Below are 22,461 nucleotides of genomic sequence, written 5' to 3'. Positions count from 1 at the left end.
GATGGATAGACAGGATTGCAAACACACAAACACACAAAATATGAAAAGGAAAACTACTTACATAACATTTGCATTGTATGATGTGGCAGAATTCCGTGAAAATGCTATGCCATTTTATATTAAGAACTTGAACTCCTGAGGTTGTCCCTTCTATGAACATGTTTTGTATAGACTCAGGGCTTCCTGCCTCTACCCTACTTCTTTAAAGTCAATTAGAAGGGATGCTTGCCCATAATACCTGCCCTGGAAGTCAGGGTCTATGCTTGGCAAAGTAAGAACGAGGTTGTCTTTGGTATCTTTCAACCTTAAACCTGTTTCGTGCTTGCTGTGTAGCTATGGGACATGTGTACAATTCACAGCTGTGGTGGGAAATGAGACTAAATGAGATCTGGATGCTAATTAGTTAGGTCACTTACAGTAATACAGTGTGTGTGTGTGTGTGTGTGTGTGTGTGTGTGTGACAGAAAACAACAGCTTATGCAAAAAGAAAGCATATATCTCAGTGGGATTTCAGGTGTTAAGGATAGCTGAGGGAAAAAGTTTTAAAGTTTTAATCACACTGACTCCCTCTACGCAACAGGCTGGCCCAGATACAATCCTTCAGTATAAGAATAGATTTAACCATGTGAAATTTATAAGGCCAAGGATAGAGTTTTAAATAGGACAGCACCTTCCTTCCCAGGCTGTGTATTTTAGGCACCTCTGGTGAGCTATGTCATCGCGCCAAACCTGATTGGATGGGAATAGCCCAGTTCCTAAAAGTGAAAGCTGACGGAAGGATGAACAAGCCTAGGATAAAAATGTCGTCCCATTGCAACTTCAAGGCCCTACCGCCACTGAACAGAGGACTCATGTCTTCCTGGTCCACCGAGCAGGCTCCGCTATTCATCTTCAGAAATATTCCATACACACATGACTGACATCACCTTAGTAAACTAGGAACTTGAACTTTGGGCTGGCAGTTCCAACTTAATGCCGATTATCCTTTAGTAGCCAGTATTTGCTATAAGGTTATTATTAGTTAATTTATTTCCCTTTTTTTAAATAGGAGCTCAGCTGACACAAAAACACCATTCACCAGCTCATCAACCTGCCAGTGAGTGAAAAATCCCTTCCCTCTAATGCTGGCTTTGACATAGCATGGCCCAGTGTTTCAAAGCTTGACGACACATGGAACGTATTGGGAAAGATGGTTGCGTCTCTCGTACCGTACTTCAGCTCACAAATCTGGCTGTCCATCTTCTTCAGCCTCTCACAGATCTTCACTACGGGCACGTGCACACTCATGGGACGTGTGACTTCACCAAGGATCTTGGTGGCTGCGTCTTTGGTGGCTCCTAGATAATAGCACTGAAAAGAGAATGAGAGGCCATCCAGGGCTGATGAGATTTGGACGGTAAAGGTGCCTGCTGCCAAGACTGACAACCTTAGTTTGATCCCTGAAACTCTCCTGGTAGAAAGAGAGAACTGCCCCCTTCAAGTTATCCTCTGACCTCTGCATGCATGCCACACACATGCATACAAAATAAATAAATGAAATGTGACTTGAAAGACTTAGTGTTCCCAGAGATGAATAAAAGCAAGAAAAACAGTGTAAAGAAGGAAGAACAAGGTGGGGCCGTGGTGGCTCACACCTTTTATTTCAGCACTCAGGAGGCAGAGGCAAGCAGATCTCTGTGAGTTCGAGGCCAGCCTGGTCTACAAAGTGAGTTCCAGAACAGCTAGGGTTGTTACTGTGTCTCTAAAAACAACAACAACAAAATAAAAAATAAAAAAAAAGAAAGAAAAGAAGAAAAAGGGGGTGGAGAGAATGAAGGGTTAGACTTGTTTTCATAGTCCAGCTACTAAATTTTAACCCTGGCTAACTGAGGCAAAGACAGTGACTCCAGCCTCGTCATCAGGCTAATTAGATTCACCTGATAATTTCTGTGATGGCGAGAGACTGGGGTTTGCTCTGCCAGGTGCTGCTCTCACCCCTCCGAAGAGATTAACTTATTACTTCTCACAGTGATCCTGAGAACTGAGTGCTATTATTATTCCCATGTTGTATCCAAGACAGCAAAGATCACCCAGCCCAAAAGTAGAAAAGACAGAATTAGCCAGTCCAGCATTTTAGGTGTCCCATACATCACCACGTCTTTAACTTTCATTAACTGCCCTTCCAGTTACCTGACTTAAAATTTTACATAGAAGAATATAAATTCAGGCAGTCGTGGTGCATACTTTAACCCGAGCATGCGGGAGGCAAAGGCAGAAGCAGGTGAATCTCTGAGCTCGAGGCCAACCTGGTCCACAGAGCAAATTCCAGGACAGCCAGGGTTACATAGAGAAACCATGTCTCAAAAAACAGGCGTATGTATGTATGTATGTATGTATGTATGTATGTATGTATGTATGTATGGCTGGAGGCATGGCTCAATATTTAAGAATTCATACTGCTCTTCCTTAAGACCTAAGTTGGGCTCCCAACATCTACCCACATCCGGCAGCTCACAATATCCCGTATCTTTGGCTGAAGGGGATCCAGCACCCTCTTTTGACCTCTGCAGGCATCTGCATTCACACGTGCACAAAACCGTACACAGAATCACACACATATGCATAATTAAAAATAAAAAATCTTTACTTGTGTTTATACATATGTAAAGGCTCGTGACACAAGTAAGTGACAAGAGTTTGGCAATGGGTCAGTCAGTGGTACACATTAACATGGCTACTTTAGGCAAAAAAGAACTGGTCTGGTAGCTGAGGTATAGCTCAATGGTAAAACATACAAGATGGGAAAAATGATTTCATCTAAAATTGCCTTTATTTTTACAGAAATATTGAAATAATCCATACATTAAATTCAGGAAATACAATCTAAAAAAGAAAATATAAAAGCCTTATTCATTACATGTGAATAATACTGAGATGATTTATGGGTTTGGCTATGTGTCTTGGTAACAAATGCAAAAGCCTTATAATAGTAAATTCTCATCAGAAACTATTTTACAATTTGGTTTAAAAAAATGTAAAATTGCTTGCCTGTGATTTACTTAGAAAGGAAAACTGGATTGGTCTCAAGAATCCATTATGAATGCGAAAGAAAAGAAATAAAAGGAAAAGGACATGACTGTTCCTAGGTGTTTGGAGGAGATGGAAGGTTTACTGTAGGTAAAAGAGAGAGCATAGTCAGAGACGGAGACATCTGGGAGAGTTCAGAGTGGACATGACCCTGAGCCATGCGAGGAGAGGGGGGAGGGCACGCGAGAGGGGAGAGAGAAAGAGAGAACAGCTAGGAGGCCCCAAAGAGAATGGGGTAAGCAAAATGGCAGGAATATATAGGGAAGAGCCTCTGGGATAGGGCAGCCCAGCCCCTGGGCTGGGAAAGTTTAGGCTAGAGGGTGGAATATGCCAGCCAGGAGGACCCTGTAATGGCTAGGGACTAAGGGATGCTGGGAGTACCTGGTGGTCAAGTCCACTTTGATTTGTTAAATAGGTACCTCAGCTATTTGTCCCAGGGCTTGAGACCTAACACACAGGACCGTGTTTCCCATAAGCTTGTTTTCTGCTTGCCGTCTACAATGAGTATGTTTGAAGCTGGCACAGAAGTAGGAAGACACCAACTCCAAGTGTAAAAGGAAACTATTGGTAATTTGGCTTTTATTTATTTACTTGTTTGTTTGTTTGTTTTTGAAGCACACCAGAAAAATGAAATTTACCATACCAAGCGGTTTTCTTTTCCTTTGGCATCCAAGCAAAAGGTGATCAACTCTTTCTCTATGGTGTCCACAGGAAAGTCTATTCCTCTGCTTAGCAAGGAGTTGTAGAATCGGTTTAAGAATTCTGTACATACTAGAAGGAAGAGAGACTTAGGTCTGTTACACAATTCTACCTCTACCACATCTATGACTGTGACCCACCCACCAAGTGAGAAAAATACAGTTATGATCCAGGACTGGGGAGGTGGCTGAGCAATTGAGAGCGCCTGCGGCTCTTACAGAGGACCCAGGTTCAGGACCTGGTACCTATAGTAAAACCATGTGTATGTAACTTCAGTTCTAAGGATCTGATGCCCTCTTTTGGCCTCCATGGGTGCCAGGCACACATCTGGTACAAATGCATACATTTAGGCAAACACTATTAAGCATAAAATAAGGTAAACTGTAAAATATATATGTATGGCTCAGTGTATTGTGACCATGGATTCAAACCCTAAACATTATTTGGGGTTCTGTTACTAAAGCCATGAATGCAGTAGACAGAATCCACTACAAACACTAAAAGATGAGAGAGATAAGACACTAAAAGATAACTTTTGTATAGGATGTGGTCTTGGGATAACTTTGCTTCAGGCATAGAGAAAATTTTGAATAACTATACTATAATACCTCAAATGAAGCTACTTAGCATGCACATGTATTTATGTCCCACCACCATGAATCTGGGATTGGTGCAATCCTCAACTGATGTTTTAAAACCATACTTTCAGTAGAGCAAGAGTTTGTAGCACGAATAATAAAAACCCAGACAAGCCAGGCAGTGGTGGCACATGCCTTTATTCCCAGCCCTCGGGAGGCAAAGGAAGGTGGATCTCTGTGAGTTCCAGGCCAGCCTGGTCTACAAGAGCTAGTTCCAGGACAAGCTCCAAAGCTACAGAGAAACCCTGTCTTGAAAAACCAAACCAAAACAAAACAAAACAAAAAATTCAGAGACAGATATTGGGGTTCGACTTGAAGATCAGAGAAGCAAAGCAGTCAGCCACTGGCTTTTACCTCTATCTCAGACTGAAATGGCGATCCTGCGTCCAGGAATCTCAGAATGAGAGACTGAGTCCGAGACCTATCTACTCCCATATTATATTCCTCTCTAGTGCTGGGATTAAAGGCATGCACCACGACCACTAGCTTCTATGGCTAACTAGTGTGACTACTGGGATTCAAGGTGTATGCCACCACTGCCTGGTCTGTATGACTGACCAGTGTGGCTGTTTTACTCTCTGATCTTCAGGCAAGCTTTATTTATTTAAACACAACTGAAATATCACTACAGTAGTTAAGTCCTAACTCGAAGAACCTTATTCAGTCCCAATCATCTTGAGTTGTGAGAGATGGGACTCAGAATAGGCGCAGCCATGAGTAACCACCATGTTAACGTTTGCCAGGGCTGGCAGCTGCTGGCTCTGATGCAAATATTGCAAGTATTTTAACTCTTCAAGTTTCACAACAAAGCTATGGCATACATTCCACTACCCTCTTTACAAGTAGAGAGACTGGGCCAAAAAGACATCCCCTAACTTGCTGGGCAAGTGGTAGAGAGGGTATTTGATCCTCAGTGGCCCCTGGCCAGTGTTCTCCCCAACTGTGGGAGGAAAAAGAAATCTTCTTCTTTGCATTGTTTTTTTTTTTTTTCGGGACTTTTCTCATAGCAAGGACTGATGTCACTAACGTCCATGTCCTCTCTGCTGATATTCTGAAAATCCAATGAATGTTTGTAGGAGTTTTCTTTATTTTTATTATCTCTTTCCCATCTTATCCTTCCATTGCTCTGTGATACATTCTTGGCCAGTTTCCCCCCTACTACTAAATGTCTCATGTATCCCAGGTTGGCCTCAAATTCCCTATTTCACTAAACTTTTGATCCTCCTGCTCCATGCCCCAAGAGCTAGGATTATTGGCGAATACTACCATATTATGCCATCCTGAGGGTCAAACCCAGAATTTCATGCATGCTAGCAAGTGTTCTACCAACTGAGCAATATCCACAGTCCATCACTTAGATCTTGTTATACACTATTTCTTTTTTTTCCCCACTGGTATCTAATTTGCTGATCATTGGTCTCATCAATTTTTTAAAAATTTATTTATTTATTATGTATATAGTATTCTGTCTGTATGCCTGTAGGCCAGAAGAGGGTACCAGGTCTCATTACAAGAGGGTTATGAGCCACCATATGGTTGCTGGGAATTGAACTCAGGACCTCTAAAAGAACAGCTAGTACTCTTAACCTCTGAGCTATCTCTCCAGCCCTGGTCTCATCAATTTTATTTGCAGAAGTTTAATTGACTCTTTTCCAAAAGTGTCCTGTTCTATATTATAAAATAAACATATAAATCAATTTAGTAATTTATAATAACCAAACCTGAAATCTTTTCAAGTAGACTGCTTCTGTCTCTGATCTCAACTGGCCATAACCTATGATACCTTCCTTCCCCATCCTGAATGAGAATGTGATTGGGAAGTCACTCACAGCACCCAGTCAGCTTCACAATCATCAGGCTAAACCCCACATTCTACAGTGTACCATACTGCAAAACTGCGATGCCTGGCAGATTAGGTGTACTGAATGCAGCTTGGCTTATATATTCAATATATGATGGGGATGTAACTTCATTGTAAGTTAGCTTATATCTTCAATATATGATGGGGATGTAACTTCATTGTAAGTTAAAGACTTACACGAACACACACGTACATACACGTGAACACACACATACATACGCGCATATACACACACATAAACACATTTTTGTATTGATTCTGTTGCTCTGAAGAATTCTGACTAACGCATAATTCAAGTAGATACAGCAGGGAAGCCTTTTGGTAGTGATGATTCTCTTAATGATGGAGATGTGTGACTAGGTGACTTTATTGTGGGAACATCAAAGAGAGTACTTACAGAAACTTAGATGCTATAGACTGCTACACATCTAGGTCACAGTGTACAGCTCATTGTTCCCAGGCCACATGATTGGCAGGTATGGCCAGTCTTTTAGCATTACAACACTACATTGTCATCTACAACGTTTATACTTAAGAACCATGCAGTTGAACTACAAGAAAAAAATACACACACAAAATCTTACAATGTTTTGTTGAGTTTTATATAGTTCAACAATTTTATGTTGAACTATATTCATAGCTATCCTGGACCTTATGCAGCCAGCAGCCACAAGAGGATCAAGCCTGTGTGTAGAACATGCTACCATACTGAGTGCTGCAAGCAAGTTTCACTTTATGGTACATAAGCATAAGAAATGTACAGTGAACATGAAATATTAATTATCAGAGCTGTAACAACTGCTCAGTGGTTAATACTTGTTGCTCCTCCAGAGGACCCAAGTTCATTCCCAGCACCCACGTCAGGTGGCTCACAACCGCCTGAAACTCTAGCTTCAGGAGATCACACGCTCTCTTCTGGCCTCTGGCAGCTTATGCACACATGTACATATGTATCAGAGACACATACATATCTTCAGAAAAGACCGCCTTAAAATAAAATGGTATGCCTATACGTGACTCTTACTATGAATGGAGCCTGCAGAGCTGTACTGAGGGAACCAGAAAGGGGAGATTCACTATGAGGGTCAAGAGTATATTAGTTCACACTGAGGTCGACACTGTAGGCACTGAACATGTATTAGTTCACACCGAGGTAAACACAAATAGTCACTAAACATGTATTAGTTCACACCGAGGTAGACACGGAAGGCACTGAACATGTATTAGTTCACACTGAGTTAGACACGACAGTCACTGAACACTTAGGCTACATGAAATTTTTGGAAAACAAAATAGTTTTCTTTCTTTCATGATAGATGAACCAGAGCTTACAATGTTTTCCACCATATAAATTCTTTAATTAAAAAAAAACTATTTGACTGTTTTGTTACGACACTTAGCTTGAAATACAAACATTGCATTATATCTTCTTTCTTTAAATCTTTATTCTTTAAGTTCTAAATTTATTTCTTACTTTTTAAACTTGTCTACTAAAAACTAAGAAACAAAACATGCATTAGCCTAAGCCCAGAATCAACACAAACAAATGACTAAAAACAGGTGATTCAACATCATCGAGTGATAGAACATTTTCATAATTTCATAGAACCACTTTAGCGTACATGACCCATTGTTGGCTAAAATGTTGAAGTGCAGAACGTCACTATAAATCTGAGAACTGGGATATGATCTAGGATGGTACATAAATGTGTAATCCATCATATTCAAGCAATACTTAGAAGATGAGACCACAGGGAAAAGGGAGATGGAGAAAGTATAGGCCTGGGTATCATCTTCATGAAACACCAACATTTTGAAGTTGAGAAGATAAGACAGAATCAGAAAAGCACTCTTTGGAACATCCGGGAAGGCAGAACAAGACAAAGGAGCAGTGGTCTCCCTAGAGGCAAATGATAAAGACACATCTAAATGATTAACAACGTTATGAGTCACTGACAGAGTGAAAAATGTCTCCTGACATATCAACCTAATTATCAAGCATGTTAAGTCTGCGAAGAAGAGGACAGCTCTGCCGTGATCTTGCTGTCAGTGAGCAGGAATTCATCAAAGTCTCTAAGCAACTTCTCATCTTGTCTTCCTACAAGAGAGATCCAGTCTTGCAAAGTCTCCTATCCCTACCCCAGCCTATCCTCATAGGATTTCTCAACCCCATCTGTCATTCTGACCAGCATCATTTATCCAATGAGGGAAAGACAGACATTTGGCTCACCAAAACATGTATGAAACATTTATATCCATTTGTTCAATAATCTGACTATTGTGTGGCATAATGGATCCTGAAAACCATGGCATGAGTGACATCATCTAGAGACACGTAGAAAACGTACACAGTTGCATGGCAGAGAATGAAAATTTTGAATCCTCTGAGAAACATACCAGATATGTGGGAAAAGAAAGCAGGAGCCACTACCTGGAGGAAACTGGGAAACCACTGAAAGACTTTTTAAAACCAAGGAACAATGTGATAACCCTCCTAGGGGACTAGAGATGGGACAAAGTGCAGGGTGGAAGGGCACCAGGACAGTAGAAAGAAAAGCAGTGGGAACAAATTCCACAGGAGTGGAACTGAACGAGACACCTAGGACAGAGAAGACCTGAGGAAACAAGCTCCACCGGGAGCAGAAGCCAGGAGCAAATCCAGTCCTGTGAGCCAACCCAGTCCTGGGACACTGGCAGACCAGGATAGAGCCAACGACCTGACTCAGAGTCTGTGATCTCCACCGGAGTGGGACTGAACCAGCTACCTAAGACACAGAGAGAACAAGCTCCACCAGGAGCGGAAGCCAGGAGCAAACCCAGTCCCGGGAAACGGGAGGATCAGGATTGAGCCAGCGACCAGATCGAGAGTCAACGATCCCCACAGGTACAGGTACAGGGGAGTAACCGCTGAGCGCTGAGCGAGTGAGCCAGAGCAAGAGACTGCTGAGGGTCTCCTACATGAATCCAGGACCTTCGGACCTTCAAGGGAGTAGACCTAAGCCAACACCTTGGTGGGTCTGGGCGAGAGTCTAGGACCACCCAGGAACTAGGCCTGAGCCAGGACCTCTGTAAGCCTGGGCGTGAGTGAACCTGGGTCCTCCGAGGGAATAGGCAGGAACCAGAGATCTCCGTGGGGCCAGCCTCTAGTCTGGGACTTCAGAAAGAGTAGACCTGAGCCAGGTCTTCTGTGGGTTAGGGCATTGGCCTGGGACATCAAAGAGAATAGGCAGGAACCTGGAACCCCCTGCGGGTCCGAGAGAGAGAGTCTGGGGCCTCTGTAAGCAGGTCCTCTGCGGGTTCAGGCACACCCGAGCCTGGGACCTCCGAGTAAGTAGACAGCTTGAATTTTGCAGGAAAATGGATGGAGCTAGAAAACATTATTTTGAGTTAGGTAACCCAGAAACAGAAAGACAATTATCACATGTACTCACTCATAGGTGGTTTTTAAACATAAAGCAAAGAAAGCCAGCCTACAAACCACAATCCCAGAGAACTTAAACAACAATGTGGACACTAAGAGAGACTTACATAGATCTAATCTACATGGAAGGTAGAAAGTAGAAAAAGACAAGAAAGATCTCCTGAGTAAATTGGGAGCATGGGGACCTTGGGGGAAAGCTGAAGGGGGTAGGGGAGAGGCATGGAGGGGAGTAGAGAAAAATGTAGAACTCAATAAATATCAATAAAAATATATTTTTAAAAAAGGAAAACAGTGGAAGTCTGTAGAAAGGCAGAGAACCCAGCAGAAGGTAGAGTTGACAGACAAGCCATTGTTTGGCAGAAAGAAGAAAAAAAGAAATATAGAACAAGCCAGCCAATTCTGTTGACCTGCTGATAGAAAGCTGAACTTCAGTTAAGAGTATTTATAGTAAGACTACACACTCAACTTATTCAGTGTGAAGCTTGTGAGTCTACATTTCCTGTTTAGTGCATCCACTCTCAAGATCAGAAGATACACATTTGAATTATTTTAATAAAAGAAAAATGTCGTCCCAAAGGAAGGGACTATCGAAACTTTCATTTGGCTACTGTTAACAGTTCTTTAAAAAGGATGCTGGTTTTGTAAAACCTAAGCAGTACAACACCCTCAAAGTCAGGGGGTTGGTAGACTAGATAAAGGTGTTGTGATCGCCAAGTCCATAGAAGGAAAAGGTTGTCTATTTTATCTTTCTCTTCTCAAGGAATTATTGTGCTCCTTTGTAAAGCAACTTCTGTCTAGAAAGTTCTCACCAGAGTTAACTGTGTCTTTGATTTCAACAACCCTGGCAATATTGTCATGTTTTATTTTCCTTCTGAAAGGGACAAATTAGTTTGAACCTCAAAACATGTCTTAGGCACAGAGAGACAAGTCTTCCTGGTTAGGAGCAACAGAATTGAGTTAGAAGCAAGATCATTTGCACAAAACTCAACAGGAATCCTAAATCACTCCTTTTCCTGAGCCAACTTAATGACAGCAAAAGCAGCACGTGTTCTCAAGTGTCACTGAGTCAAGCTTTTGCTCAGGCTGCGAAAGGCGGGGGTGGGGAGGTAAATTATTGACTGAGCTGCACTTCTCGGGTGAGATGTTATTTACAGCCTGGCCCGGGAGAAGCTGCTGGGCTGAGCGTGGTGTCGCCGCCATGCAAGCAGGTCACACACCGCTCACCTTCACACTCAGGCCCCGGCCGCACACCGGCCTCCAGGCCCTGCACCAGCACCAGGTTCGAGATCCAAAGCCCAGCGCAAAAGGTTACTAGGGCAACCGGGCTGGTGCACCGCGTGCACCACATGCTGAGCCTAGGACCGGGCTCTGCCTCTGCCTCGGCACTACTGTTGCAAGCTCTGGAAGCGGGAGGAGGCAGGAAACAAGTGACGCAATTACGCCAAGAGTTCCCATTGGCTCTCGTGAACGGGGCTAGGGCGAAGAAGCTAATGAGCCTCTTCCGGTCCTTTCCGGTTTGCGCTTGCGCATTACGGCATGCACGGAGGGCTCCAAGGGAGCGGGGAGTGATGCGCTAAAATTATTGGCTAACCGCTGTGAAGGAAGGCGGGATCCTTATGCTGATTGGCTGCGGCTCGGGAGGCCGGCGCAGCAGGCCGGATGCAGTAGGCGGGCGGGAACGTGAAGTCTCCGCAGTGCCTGCTGGGCTTGCTCCGAAGAGTCTAGCTGTGCCTGCTGAAGGAAGGGTCCCTCGTTGAGCTGCTGTGGTCTCCGCCGCCTCATGGCGGCGATCGGCGTGCACTTGGGCTGCACATCGGCCTGTGTTGCTGTCTACAAGGTAAGATTAGAAAGCTGGCTCTGGGGTTTGTGATGTCTACCCTGTTCCCGACCCACGAACCTTACGTGCGAGCGAGTGGCGATATTGCGGATTCTCTGCTTGTCCTCCACAGCCAAGCCCGCTGGATGCGGAAGGGATATCGGGCACTCCGGGATTCCCTCCTGGGACGTCGGGGCTGATGTCTCCTTTGAGGCTTTCGAGTAACAAGAAGGCCATGAGATACCCAGAGGAGTCTCTGGAACCTCAAACCTGCAGGGTTCACTTAGGAGGCCGTGGTCATAGGATGACCAGAGGGTTCAGAAGACGTCAGAGTCAGAAGGGGGTCATCATTCTTGTAAAGATACCTAGAACAATCCTGAATGTCAGAATCCCCTGGATGCCAGAGATATCTTAGTGACCGTGACAGCTGACCCAGGTCACGGTGGCATCACGGGTTCAGGATTCCCGGAGTAGGGATGTCTTTGAAATTTCTGGACAACCAGAAGTGCTGTGGAACTGCAGCCTAGAGACGGGTAGCTGATAAAGAATTGACACTGCTGTACACACTTGGTGATTCTGGAACTGAGAACTTGACAAGGAGCTGTGACATTTTTTCTCCTCAATATCGAGGCAGAAGGAACAACTACAAGGAATTTACCCACTCCAGGTTTAAGCGTTACGTGATTTATAAGGAAAGTCCCAAGGGATTAGCTACTGCATTTGTAGGAAAGTAGGGAGGAATTAGCTCCAGCATTTGTAGGAAAGTAGGGAGGAAAGGTGTATTTGTGGGAGAGTCTTAGTAGCAATGTTTGCTAGCTATTGTGTATAGAATGTTTGATTCGGTTTATTGTACAGAGCTAACGGGGGAGGGGGAATGCATGGAGTATAAGCTGTGAACCTAATAGTGGCAGTTTTAACTTTTTTAATCTTTTAAGATTGATAAACCGTTTTTTCTTTGCAAATAGACGGCAAAGTAACACTGGCATAAATGTCAAGGTAAAGCAGGATGATACAGAGACACTGCAGGATGTAATAAGGCTTTGCAAGCTGCAGGCTGGACCAGTCTCTGAGGACTGAACCCCAGAGTAACCTTGCAGAGGCTCTTATATTGATTGTTACACCAAAGACCTTTTAGCAAGTCAATTTCCAAATGCCAGAACCTCTTACTGATCTCGGAGTTGTCTGAGGAACCTAAGCAATTCTCAGCCATTGCCAGAATTCCTGGTTTGCCAGGAAGGTCTTGTGACTTGGGGTCGTGCAAAGGCTCTCAAATCCCAAAGGAAGAACAACCACTTGAATCTCAGGTCACCATCACTGATTGTTTACAAATGGTTACTTCAAGGCCTAAATGGCCATCACTGACTAAAGACTCTTCTAAAAGTCTACGCCCTGCAGGTATGTTCGGTGAGCTTGTGTATTCCAGTGCAAAAGAAGTAACCCTTGTTTGTGTCTTTTTAGGATGGCCGGGCCGATGTGGTTGCGAACGATGCAGGGGATAGAGTCACGCCAGCCATTGTTGCCTACTCTGAAAATGAACAGGTCTCTCTCTCACCCCCGTCTTTGTACTTGAAAATAATGAAGGAAGACTCGCGTGCATTGTCTTTAATGTGCTGCTCTCTTTCAGGTTGTTGGGCTGGCAGCAAAGCAAAGTAGAGTAAGAAATATCTCGAGCACAGTAGTGAAAGTGAAGCAGCTCCTTGGCAGAAGGTATGATGGAACGTCCTTTTTAAGATGTGCTAACCGAAAACATACGCTTGTAGGGTCTAGGCAAAATGCAAACCTAGAGATACTCCAGTTTATTTGATGATAGTCGTTTGGGGGGGGTTACTCAGAAATTGGATTCTTGTTGACAGGTCTGATGGTATTAATGAATGCTGGCGTTCCTTTACTCTTGGCCATTTGTGTCAGTCACAAGCAGTACTTTGGGCAGTTTGCATTTTTACATGTTTTTTTTTTAACTGAGTGAACTTGAATAATTTTGTGGGAATGTGAAGATTTCTCTGCATGGTGATTGAGTTTTGTGAAATCTCTTCAAATTGGTCATAATTTATGTAGCTGCTATCGATTTTCCTCCTAGGGGGCCCTTCTGCCTCTTTCTGGGAACTGCTTTTCCAATTGACTCGCATCTGTAATCATTGGGGAAACAGCTTAATTAACGTCTTAAGAAGCAGATCAATCATCTGTTGTGACTTTAATTAGAAGATTGTAGAAGCTTCCTTCCCCAGACTTCCGTCTCCTCGAATTATAGATTATCATAATAATTAGGGCCTTGTCATTTTCTCTGGTGTGGTAGTACTGGGTGGTATTTTAAGTGCTTTCACATCTATGATTCTATTGAATCCTCTCAGCATCCCCATAAAAGTTGGTCGGATGGGTACTGCCCTTTGCTGTTGGCCGATGAGGAGTCAAGGCACTTGGAATTTGTGACTTCTCCAGATTAAAGAGGTGGATTAGGAAAGCCTGCAAGTCAGGACTCATCGTAGTCCTCAGCTCCACCCTGGTCCACTTCATTTAATGACAATGTAAAGATTAGACATTTCCTTGTGATGATTTTAAAACTTAGAAATTGTTAGTTAGATGTAATACTTCATTTACATAACATACTTATTTTACTAGCTCTTGCCTATTTAGTACACTGAACTCGATATCACAATATTTAGGAACAAATTCAGATTTGTGTGTGTGTGTGTGATGCATATGCGCCCATAGCCTTTAGCTTTAGTAGTGTTATTAAAATGTATTGTTAAGCATATTAAAAAGTTGGTATCAAATGTTTTTTTAATTATAAATGGGGAATTGTGATAGATCTTGAAGCCAGAGTCATTGAGGAGCTAGCAGTTTTTTTAGTAACCCCTACCCTCTGGAGATAATCCTAGTTTCACACGAAAGAAAATAAAAGCAACCAGTATATTATTAGATTTACCCGTTCCCCCAGTGGCACCATCCAGCAAGTCTATATAGTTGAGTATCACCAGGACACTAATGTTGAGCCAGTCAAGACAGAGAACATTTCCAGATCTATCCTCTGGAAGCCGGTGATGTTTTGATTTGTTTCCTTTAGGCTGCCGTGACTGTCATTTATCACATTATGTACTTTGTATTAGCAGACCAGCTCAGGCTCACTTGTCTGGTCTTGAAAGCTAAATCCACTTAGCAAGAATGCCGTGGAGCATCAGATGGGTAACAACACATAGACACACCACAATAAATAAACCAAAGTTAGTAAAAGTCGAGTACCATTCAGACATACCACTGGACCACAGCCCTGCTAGTACTTTTTCACGCTCAGGTTATTTTTTTCCTTGCCTAGCCACTTAACCAGACCATGGTCGTTTTTGTAAAACGCGGTTATATCAGGTCTCAGCCTTGGGTGCATTTAGCCCTTGGTAGAAGAGCCAGTCCTTTTATTCCCAAGCCATTAAGCCCGTGGTCGGGTACTTCCTGTGAGTAGATGAACTCCCAGAGTCTTGGCCATATGCCTCTGACCTACACACAGGAAGCACTACTTAGCTTGCTGCCAGAGTGATCCTTATACCTTCCCTGTAACTCATTCCCCTGTGGCCTTCTAGCCAGAAGTGTGGTCCCCAGACCTGACTTCTCAGCCGTTAGCCCTGAGAGGAAAGAACCGGCTGGCTCCTGGAAAAATGCTGAGAGCACACAGAACTTCCCCACACCTTCAAAATTGTACCCTGCTGCCCAGGAGCTTGCTGCAGTAGCCTTCCTTCCCAGTCCACTATGGCCACTACCAATAGCAGTGCGGGCATCCGTTGGTCCAGACAGGAGACACGAACTCTCCTCTCTATACTAGGCGAGGCAGAGTACATCCAGCGCCTCCAGACTATGCATCATAATGCAGATGTCTATCAGGCCGTGTCTGAGCGGATGCAGCAGGAAGGCTTCCGCCGCACCGAACGTCAGTGCCGCTCCAAGTTTAAAGTTCTGAAGGCATTATATTTAAAGGCCTATGTTGCCCATGCCACAAGTACGGGGGATCCCCCGCACTGTCCGTTTTATGATACGTTGGACCAGCTTCTTCGAAATCAGAGAGTGACGGACCCAGACAACTTAATGGAGGCTGCTGCTTGGGCCAAGCACTGTGATCAGGATTTAGTGGCCTCTGTCACTGCAGGGGAAGAGGGAACCAGCTTGCGGAAAGCGAAAAGGACACAGGAAGCTGGTCATCAGCGTATTTTGCAAACAGTTAAGGAATCAGATGAGGATTGTCAGCTGAGAATCTGTGACCGGATACCAGAAGCCAGTGACCTTGAGGACTCCTGGGATGATTCCTCGGGTGCAGGTAACTCCCAAGCATGAACCGGACTGGGGCTCAGAGTTGCTTGGTCCCAAGTAGTGTTAAAAGTTTGGGTAGCACCGTCTTGAGCATAACTCTTGATTTCTGTCTCATTGGACCCCCCTTTTTCAAGTACTCCAAGTTTTTAACTCTGAGCTTACATATATAGTCAAACTCTTCGCACGTGAAGACATGCTCTTTGAAAGCATGCTAGTTTGGTCATGATTTGTGCGTGCCTGCCAAGAGTCCAACACTGAATGCTATGTCCAGCTTTGGCATTATTTGTAATGGGTACTTAGGAATACATAGGGGAAAGAATGGGTTGCATAGCCACATGGAAAGGGTCTTGGGTAACTTATGGGGCCAGTTTTATTACAGAATCATTTCCTTTTATTCCCTCGTGGAAAGAAACCTTACTAAGAACTACCCTACTCTTATAACCGTCGCAACTCTGTTGCTGCCTGCAAGCATTCCCTTAGCAGGAATGTCCTCTCTGCAACACTGTGGCTTTGTTTTTCAGGGTGCTCTCAAGGGACCCCCAGCTACAGCAGCTCCCACCACCTTTTCAGAGGTGCAGTTGCTCCCTGTCAGAGCAGCCCCATGACCAAACTGAGTGTGTCGAGGGAATCCAGTCCCTGTACCAGCACCAGCCGAAACCCTCTGGGTTCCACAGCACAGCTTCCAGGTGCTTCTTCCAGAGTTGCTTTTATCTCTAGTGGAGACAGACCTCTGACCAGTGAGCCCCCTCCACGGTGGGCGAGGCGAAGAAGGTGCTCAGTGGCCAGGACCATTGCAGCTGAGTTGGCAGAAAACAGGAGACTGGCACGAGAACTCTCCAAGAGAGAGGAAGAGAAGCTGGACAGGCTGATCGCTATTGGGAAGGAGGCCAGTGCCCAGCAAGACACCGCTAATGAACTGCGCAGGGAGGCCGTCATCGCCGCCAGACGCTTGGCAACGGCCGTGGAAGAAGCAACCGGTGCTTTCCAGCTAGGGCTTGAGAAGTTGCTTCAGAGATTGATTTCAAATACCAAAAGCTAGGAACTGGTCGGATGGATGTATTTCCCAGACTGGTACAACTCCATTTCAATCAGCTACTTTCCAGAACCTTGGCTCCTTTTCTGTGTCTTTTCCTGAGATTCTCCCTGACGGAAAGGCCTTTGAGGAATGGAAGCACGGACTGGTAGAAACCGGAAGGAACAAATCTATAGCTAGCTTGTCCTGGCTGCTCACCCCGTGAGGCAATCTTTCCCTTGCCAGCAGTCTCCTCATCTGTTGAGGGGAGGAGTCATTCCTGCCTGCCTACCTCACAGGGTTGTTGTGAGGGCCGAGTGGCTTATAAATGTCAAAGGGTTTCAAAGCACTATATACATGTCAGTTATGAATGCACTTGCCCTTGACTGAGGCGAAGCTGGGGTAAGCACAGTCATTTACAACATACAGAGATGTAGTGGTGTCCCGTGACCTCATTGTTTGAATCTTTATCAGTTTAATTTGTCTGCCTCTTAGATTGAGATCCTACGTTCTTTACCCTCTCTGTGGTCACTAGTCTGGGCACAGCTGTGCTTGTGTCTTTGTCGCTTACATTTTCACCGCTGTGTCTCTGACATACCTACTTGCTAGCACTTCTCTCAGACCAGCTTCCCCGCCGTCATTTCACTCGTCCCTGGTCTTTGTAGAGATGCGGACCCGGTACTGTGCACTGTGGAGGTAAGCGGTTAGTGTCGGTAGACTTCGAGAGGGTAAAACAGTGACTGTTTTATAAGGTGGAGAGTGTAAGTAAATTCTTTGCCTTTCATATTATTTGAGCCCGTTTAGACGCATATGTTATGTTTACATTGTGGTTGCCATTTGAACATGGAAACAACCTGGATTATATCCATTTCCAATCTGCTTGTGGCCAATTGCATTTGTTTCTGTTAGCTGATGTTTGGTTTGGGCCCTAACATGTTACTGAGGGCACATCTAGATCCAGAGTAACTTTTTTTCCTAAGTGATATAAACAGGAGATCATAGGACTAATGGGCGTGGTGTCAGAGAGCAGCTCTGTTTGCCCTTTAGTTTTGAGAGTACTGGGAGGTGATGGAGGCCGATCCCAGAGACAGCTCTCTAAGCCCAAGCCCTCACCCAAACAAACATCCCTGTGGGGAGATAGTGGTGATAAACTACACTGCCATGCTATTGGCCGTCACTGAACTGGTTCTTAGTAGGTCTTGTAGTGCTGTAGAAAACACAGGTAAGACTCTTAGGGGTTTAAAAGTCCTCCTGCAATTAGGAAGCTTGGGAGAAAATGTCTTAAGAGTTTTTTGGGGGGTGAGTGGGGTACATTGCGGTCAGGTGCTTACAGGAAAGCTAGACACATAGATTAGTAAAGAAAAGGACAAAACAGTGGTGGGGTCCCTGGAGCCATGAACAGGGGTAAGAGCGCACTGCTGGAAGATGAGGCTACACGCGCAGTGTGTGTGTGGACCGCACTGGGGTCTGCCTAGAACTCACATGAGTGTGTGTGTGTGCAATACACTGGGGTCTGGCTAGAACTCACATGAGCAGTGTGCGTGTGCAATACACTGCAGTCTGCCTAGAACTCATATGAGTGTGTGTGTATGTGCAATACACTGGGGTCTGCCTAGAATTCACATGTGCAGTGTGTGTGTGTGCAATACACTGGGGTCTGCCTAGAACTCACATGAGCAGTGTGTGTGTGCAATACATTGGGGTCTGCCTAGAACTCACATGAGTAGTGTGTGTGCGCAATACACTGGGGTCTGCCTAGAACTCACATGAGCAGTGTGTATGGAAACCACTGGGGTCTGTCTAGAACTCACATGAGCAATGTGTATGGAAACCACTGGGGTCTGCCTAGAACTCCCATGAGCAGTGTGTGTGTGCAATACATTGGGGTCTGCCTAGAACTCACATGAGCTGTGTGTGTGTGTGTGTGTGCAATACACTGGGGTCTGCCTAGGACTCCTGGACTCCAATCCTGTCACAATTGTTTTCATTGGCTGAACCACTTACCCTAGTTGTGCCACCATTTTTTTTTTAATCTCTAGGTTGAGGAATTTCTACTAGATAATTTTTATAATACCTTTCAGTTCTAGAATGGTAAAAGTGGAGGTGAGCTCTTTATAATATTTTCAGTCTGCTGCGGGAGCTCAGTAGCTATTACTGTATGCTTGAAATACTGTTTACAGATGGATTTAAGGACACCTCGATAGTATTGATGTCTGTTGATACTCTGGTGAGATTTCTGAGCATCATACGAACATCCGTAGATAGATGTCTTTCTTTCATTGAAGTGGATATATGTGTATGTTGTTTCATGTTTTAGGCCATGACGTTGTAACCAAATAAAGCTAATACTGATAAGTATTCTGGGGGGTGGAGACAGAGAAGTACTTTGAGGAGACTTAGACCTGGCCATAGAGATCAAATGGTGACATATGTAGATGGGCATCTATTCGATATGGGAGAAATGCTAAGGAACGGAAGTGGAGTTAAATTGAGGTATTTTGCAGAGTAACCAAAATAAGGGAATCAAATACTAGGTCCTGAGGAGTTAACAAGAACACTTGCAAAATACTAAAGGAGACAGTTTGGTGGTAGAGGCCACATGCAAGGAAGGCCTGACCTTCACTTTCCCGTTACCTCCTCCAACAAGCTTCTCACCGTTCTGTAACTTAGGGTCTTCATCTGATGTGGGAACTAACAATCGTCTGTCCTACCTACCTCACAGGGGTGTTGTGAGGACCCAGCACACAGGTGAATGTCCATGTAGATGTGGGCATGGAGTGTAGCGGGAGTGCGAAGGAGGCCATAGCACGTGAGTGCTGGTGTTAGCAAACCCCAGGACCCTGATAACTGTCAGAGAGACTTGAGAGGGTGGACATGGCGTTGCTGGTGAGAAGCTGTGTTGCCATGGTAGGACCAACCTGAATCCGCAATGTGAATGAGGTGCCCTCTATGCCAGCCACCCACCGCCTGTTTCTCTGTTACATACCTTAGTCCTGGTGTGGACAAATAAAGTTTTGACTTGTGTGAAACTGTGGGTCTGTCCACTGCTTTCTGATGACAGCTGATCCTTTGTCACCTCCATCCTGCTTTCTCTGTGTCTACTGTGAGTCTCCAGTGTCATTTTTGTGTGTATTGCACGCTGTCCTCGGACCCTCTCTTCATGACAGTCAAGAAATAAATTTCTAGTTCTATCAATTCCGTAAACACCCTTCCTTGAAATGATCCTATGCTATTAGCTAATAACTTAAACTCCATATAGTAGATGCTCCTGGTCAGCTTGAATTCTGTTCTGAATATGTGAGAATTACGCAGAACGTAGAACACTGGTACAAAATCTCATTCTCTTCTACTTCCCTTAAAATATCTGGAATGAGGGTCACATGGTTCAGAAAAACAGGAGGGCCAGGCACCAGGCAGTTTCTTGAGAGAGAGAGAGAGAGAGAGAGAGAGAGAGAGAGAGAGAGAGAGAGAACCTAAATTCTACACTGTAGATCTCGTTGCTGGCCAGTTATATCATTAATATAGCTGTGACACATGGGGCAAGCTTACATCTGGCCTCTACTAATTAATTCTCAATTTTTAGGTGATCGGAGAAAGGGAAGGTGAACTTGCATGTGATTCCAGGATTCTAGACCAGTTTAGCCCATTGTAAACCCTTCTGTCCCCTCAGACGGCCGAGGATAAGGTTCTCACGTGGCCACTACTAATTTCCAGCTCCTATTAAGCTCTGAATACTTCATGCAGAGAATAGCCACTGCTCTTTGGAAGACTGCTAGGAAGGGGCAGACTAGTCTGTCTCGATTTCTACATGAAACTAAGTGAAGGATCAGAGTTCTTACCTCTCTTTGATAGCAGAATTCACAGAGTGCTCACTTACGGTGTTAGGGAAGGCTGCTGAAGTGTAGCTGGGGTCAAGTCCTGGCTCTGTCCCGTAAGCCACCACCCCTCTCTGAGCATGTCTCTAAAATAATGCACACCTAGCCTGCCCCCCTGGGTATTATGAGTTGCAGGGAGCCAGACAGGACCGCCATTGCAAGATGGCACCACATCCTGTCTTGCCGGTTATACTCCATATTTGGCGATGCCTTTGAGAGCTGCCTGTCCCCCACTTCCCGCATGCGTGGTGAATGGGGGTCCCTGGGCCTATCTCGATGCAGTCTGGTGTCAGCTGATGGTGGCAACCAATCACAGGGCAACCCATGTGCCAATTCCATATATAAGCAGCTGCCTTAGTGCTCTCGGGCCCCTTCGCTTCATGTTATCTCTCAACCAAGTGCACTCCAGTAAAGCGTGATCTGAGAAGAATCCTCGTGTCGTGGTCGTTCTTTCTCGCTGGTCGAGGAGTTCGCCGCAATGAGTGAAAATAGTGTCAGCTGCAAACATTAACATCTTAGCGACATAACCCATTTTTACATTTCATAGATGCCATTATTTGGTATTTTATATGGATATTAACATAATGTCTTTTGGTACAATTTTCCATATGCAACATCCATACTTTTGCTCAAAATTTTGGTTTTTGGTATTAATTTTTATGTATAGAAACCCAGCAACAAATGTGGGGTGAAGTTTTTACCCTGGGTTTACAGTCTTAACCTCCTTTTTATCTCTGGTTCGGTCTGCAAGGTCATAGGTGTTAAAGTGTAGGGTGTAAGATCATTGTTCAGTTCATTCAAAAATGTGTGGCAAGGTCAGAACAATAGTTAATTACTTTCAAATGCAAAGAACAATTATAGCTATTATAAAATTCTCCATTAAATTCAAGCCTCTTTTATATTGATCAGTTTAATTGTTGATATATTTTTGTATCTATTCAGTGGTGTGAAGACTTCTTTCAGCCTTATGTATCTACAATATTAATTTTTTAATGCTAAGGTATCTCTATCTCTTTATGAACAGCCCTGCCGATCCACAAGCTCAGAAATACATCTCGGAAAGTAAATGTTCAGTGAGTATGGTTCTTTTACTCTCTCCTCTTTACTCAAAGCAATTAATTGCCAAAGTTCATGACATACAGTGTTAAACTGAAATTCATTTTAAGTTCTTATTTAAATTTTTCTATATTTGGCATAATTGTAATTTTTTTTAGGTCACTGAGAAAAATGGGAAATTGCGATACGAAATAGATACTGGAGAGGAAACAAAATTTGTTAATCCGGAAGATGTTGCCAGACTGATATTCAGTAAAATGAAAGGTACTGCACAAAAACTGATGGTTAAATTACTTTACAACTTCATGTATGTATATATGTGTGTATGTAAATATATGTGATATTTATTTACACATACAAGTGTATATGTCAGTATATGTGCATGAGGGCAGAGGTATCTTCTGGAGCTAGAATTAGAAGCACTTGTAAGCTGCTTGATGTGGGTGCTGGGAATTGAACTTTGGATCTCTGCAAGAACAATACCTGTTCTTAACCACTGAGCCACCTCTGCAGCCCCTAACTCTTAACTTTAAAAGACTTGGGACGGTGGTTTGCAGTGTGAGAAGCTGGAGACAGATGTGCACCTGGGGCTTGCTGGCTGGCCATCGTGGCCTACTTGTAGAGTTCTTGGCAAGTTAAAGACATCCTAACATGAACATGCATGTGTGCATGCGCTCACACACGCAAGCAAACAAAAAGATTTGAAGGGACAAACAGTGAGTGAGGC

The 22,461-nt window shown here is 44.1% G+C and overlaps 2 protein-coding genes across 3 annotated transcripts in view; one reads left to right on the top strand and one right to left on the bottom strand.

Moving 5' to 3' along the window:
* Nucleotides 1-11,033, bottom strand: part of Cdnf (cerebral dopamine neurotrophic factor) — an 11,815-nt gene extending 782 nt beyond the window's left edge. Inside the window, exons 1-3 of the mRNA XM_005354843.2 lie at nucleotides 10,910-11,033; nucleotides 3,710-3,837; nucleotides 1,209-1,350 (exon numbers count right to left, since the gene is read on the bottom strand). Of these exons, the coding sequence (XP_005354900.1) occupies nucleotides 1,209-1,350; nucleotides 3,710-3,837; nucleotides 10,910-11,033 (394 nt within the window). The remainder of the gene's footprint in view (nucleotides 1-1,208; nucleotides 1,351-3,709; nucleotides 3,838-10,909) is intronic.
* Nucleotides 11,034-11,331: 298 nt separating this feature from the next.
* Hspa14 (heat shock protein family A (Hsp70) member 14) overlaps nucleotides 11,332-22,461 on the top strand; it is a 24,456-nt gene continuing 13,326 nt past the window's right edge. The window contains exons 1-5 of one of the 2 annotated variants that reach the window (XM_005354842.2): nucleotides 11,332-11,522; nucleotides 12,960-13,040; nucleotides 13,126-13,208; nucleotides 21,703-21,751; nucleotides 21,893-21,998. In XM_005354842.2, the coding sequence (XP_005354899.1) occupies nucleotides 11,466-11,522; nucleotides 12,960-13,040; nucleotides 13,126-13,208; nucleotides 21,703-21,751; nucleotides 21,893-21,998 (376 nt within the window). In that variant the 5' untranslated portion in view covers nucleotides 11,332-11,465. Of the gene's footprint in view, nucleotides 11,523-12,959; nucleotides 13,041-13,125; nucleotides 13,209-21,702; nucleotides 21,752-21,892; nucleotides 21,999-22,461 lie in introns of those variants that run through there. The other variant, XM_026783086.1, reaches the window with a different exon arrangement.

This window comes from Microtus ochrogaster, chromosome 16 (genome assembly GCF_000317375.1).
Source record: "Microtus ochrogaster isolate Prairie Vole_2 chromosome 16, MicOch1.0, whole genome shotgun sequence".
In the NCBI taxonomy this organism is placed as follows: domain Eukaryota; kingdom Metazoa; phylum Chordata; class Mammalia; order Rodentia; family Cricetidae; genus Microtus; species Microtus ochrogaster.
The sequence above is the reverse complement of the archived record's forward strand: the minus strand, read 5'-3'. Positions and strand labels throughout refer to the sequence as shown.